This window comes from Octopus bimaculoides, chromosome 7 (assembly GCF_001194135.2).
Source record: "Octopus bimaculoides isolate UCB-OBI-ISO-001 chromosome 7, ASM119413v2, whole genome shotgun sequence".
In the NCBI taxonomy this organism is placed as follows: Eukaryota; Metazoa; Mollusca; class Cephalopoda; order Octopoda; family Octopodidae; genus Octopus; species Octopus bimaculoides.
In genome coordinates, this window is record NC_068987.1 from 73,650,749 (window position 1) to 73,653,989 (window position 3,241).

Consider the following 3,241-nt stretch of genomic DNA (forward strand, 5'->3'; position numbering starts at 1 on the left):
CACACACATATATATATATATATATATATAAAACAAAACAAGAAAATGGAAATTTTTGGGTATTATTTATTCAGAATTACTAGTGTTTCATTTGTTTATAGGAATTATACAATTTTACGTTTGATAGGTAACAGCTGGGATCTACCCTAACTACCTACCTGGCTACGCACGCACGCACACACACACACACACACACACACACATATACACACTCACGTACACATTTCTATCAGGTGGATCTTGGATGGCGGTGGAGTTCCTCGAGTAATCCTAGAGGTCCTCCTGTATCAGGGAGGACCACATAACTACCATCTTTTTTTCCTTTCTTTTCTTTTACTGCTGTACACCATGTGTGCTTCCCTTCTTTGTTTTATTGTATACCATGTATATTTTTGTATCATTTCATTATATGTACCCCACACTCTCTCACACACACATACACATACACCCACACCCACACCCGCGTACACTTTATGTCTGTGTTTGTATTGTCCCCCCCCCCGCCTCATCCTTCGACCCGGTGTTAATAAAAGACATCACCACCACCACCATCAGCAGCAGCAGCATCATCATCATCATCATCATCATCATCATCATCATCATCATCATCATCATCATCATCATCATCATCATCATCATTATCATTGTTATTATTCTTAAGATTTTTTTTCTGTCGATACAGGCCACAAACGAAGACCTCCAGTTTACAGTGTTGACAGATCGGTCCCAGGGTGGGGGAAGTATTCATAATGGCAGCGTTGAGATAATGGTGAGTAATTTTTCTTGTTGTTATTTGATGTTTTTGTCGTCACTGTTGTCGGCACAGATACTGCCGCTGTTCTTGAACCTGAAGTCAACTCTAACCATACAGGCCTATGATCACTGGCACTCCAGCCATGACCACCCCGTGTTGTTTTTAGAGGTATCTGAGATAACAGTCTCAAGTGTTCGTTCCATTTTTAAAGTGGTATGGAATGGTTTGAGGAAGTTGTGGTTGCCATTTCTTGAAGGTTAAACTACAGCGTAGAGACTCCTTTGTTGGCTAAGTAAATGCATTGGTCCAACATGCAGTTGAATCTCACGTTAGAGACAGTGATCGTGGGTTCTGGTACGTAGTCAATACAAGAGCCCAGAATCAGAGGAAAATGAGGATGATCTGTGTTGCAAGCATTTAGTCTATTGCGGTCGAAATTGTAGAAGTGTTTGATGAGTTCAGTTGCCACGTGGTGAAGTGCAAGAGTTAATGCTTCAAGCCCTTGTCCTTTTCGCCTTCTTGCTGAGAGAGAGAGAGAGAGGGAGGGAGATAATATATATATATTCTGTAAATAATAATAATATTTTATATAAATTCAAATTACGATGAACGTAAACAAACAAACGAAGTTTTCTTCTAGAAGTGTTGAGATGTCTTAGAAAGTTAAAGAAGTGATTTTAAATTCTCAAACGCAGGATAATGCTAATAATATAGCCTGAACAGCATAAGCAAATTCTCAAACGCACGATAATGCTAATAATATAGCCTGAACAGGATAAGCTACCCCTATTTTGCAGAAAAAAAGTGTGGGCGGCCTGGCCTGGCCGACTACACTTTTTTCTGCAAAATAGGGGTAGCTTATCCTGTTTAGGCTATATTATTAGCATTATCCTTCGTTTAATATTTTATATGCTTAATGCGGAAAAATGTAGGGTTTTCCGTACACACTTGTCGCGAAAACAAAGCCCCAAGCGTGCGGAAAACCCTACTTTTTTCGTCGAGGGCTTATATGCCCCAATATCACACTATTTTCCTTAGTCATTACACGGTGATCGCTTATAAGCTTTAAGCTTATAAGATATTATTATTATTTACAGAATTGTAAAAATCAACACTGCTTACCAAAAAAACCATCGCTTAAATATATGTATATATATATATATATATATATATATATATATATATATATCGAAAGAGAGAGGGGTGGGAGGGAGAAAGAATTTTGTTCGTACAATGGTTGTAGTTAAAAAAATTTCGAGTCTACCGGCCCACAAGGCCGGAGCTTAACCGGACATTTTAGGCGGTGAGTACAAGATTATCCGTACCTCAGATCAGGATCCGAGTTTGTTACACGGATAGCTTCCAGATTCCGCTGGTTCTCATTTCCAGCCAAATATACTGGAGTAAAATGAAATGAAGTACTTTGCTGAAGGAAAAGTATACACTACTCTGTCCGACAAACAAACTCGTTACATTACTTTCTTAAATCTAACACTTTAACCACTAAACTAAACATATTCACTTGCATGAAAACAGTTGGAATAGAGGAAGAGCTTCGGTAGAATACTCTGCGTGGTCACTGGACCTCACATCACAAGGCATTTTAGAGGGATACTTAAGGGATACAATGCAAGACCGGCAACAGTCAACGAATTGGAAGGCAGTCATTGAACGAGAATGCGCACAAAATATCAACCGTTTCTTGATGTTCGAGATTTCATTGCTTCGCGATATCAACAGAGCCTGGACCAGAATGGTCATCAGTTTGAAACAAGCGTTTCATAGAAAAAATAAATTCTCTTTTAAGATTTTATACAATTTTGAAAATGAAACTTATTTTAATAAACACTTACTCCTTTATTTTAGCTTCACCGTCGAACAACCAAAGACGATAGACTTGGAGTTGGTGAACCACTAAATGAGACTTCCGATGGTTTAATGGGATTGATTGTTCGAGGTAAGTTGTGTGTCTGCTGCCTGTTGCCTTTACATAGAACACTGCAACATACTCATCGATAATGTATTACATTGTATAGCACCAAGTCCTTATTGGCTAACAATGAAACCTCTATGCTGTTATATGACCTTTTAGAAATCAGTTAAATTTCCCTCAAATCACAACCTGCTATTTTAAAAATAGTAATGACATATCGGTTATTGCAGTCCTGCATATTTCTAATAAGACGGTATAGTCGCAGGTGTAAGGCCTTTGATCATCGGTTTTCTCAATGAGGGTTTATCTAGGACTACAAAAACATCTCACTTGTAGTGTGATAGGTCACTTATATATTACTTCTTATATGTTAAGCTTCGGCTGTAGTTAGGGGGATCAGAAGAGAGTTGACAGACTTTTTTGTTTTAGAAGGAATGTGATATAAACGAATCTTATGAACCAGTCTTATGTTCCAAGACCGTGATGATGATGATGATGATGATGATGATGATGATGATGATGATGATGATGATGATGATGATGATGATGACGAC

General features: G+C 38.2%; 1 protein-coding gene across 1 annotated transcript in view; it reads left to right on the plus strand.

The window, feature by feature from the left end:
- The window catches only part of LOC106880534 (lysosomal alpha-mannosidase), a 65,056-nt gene that overhangs the window by 39,276 nt on the left and 22,539 nt on the right, over positions 1-3,241 (plus strand). Inside the window, exons 17-18 of the mRNA XM_052969439.1 lie at positions 683-769; positions 2,621-2,711. Coding sequence (XP_052825399.1) covers positions 683-769; positions 2,621-2,711 — 178 coding nt within the window. The remainder of the gene's footprint in view (positions 1-682; positions 770-2,620; positions 2,712-3,241) is intronic.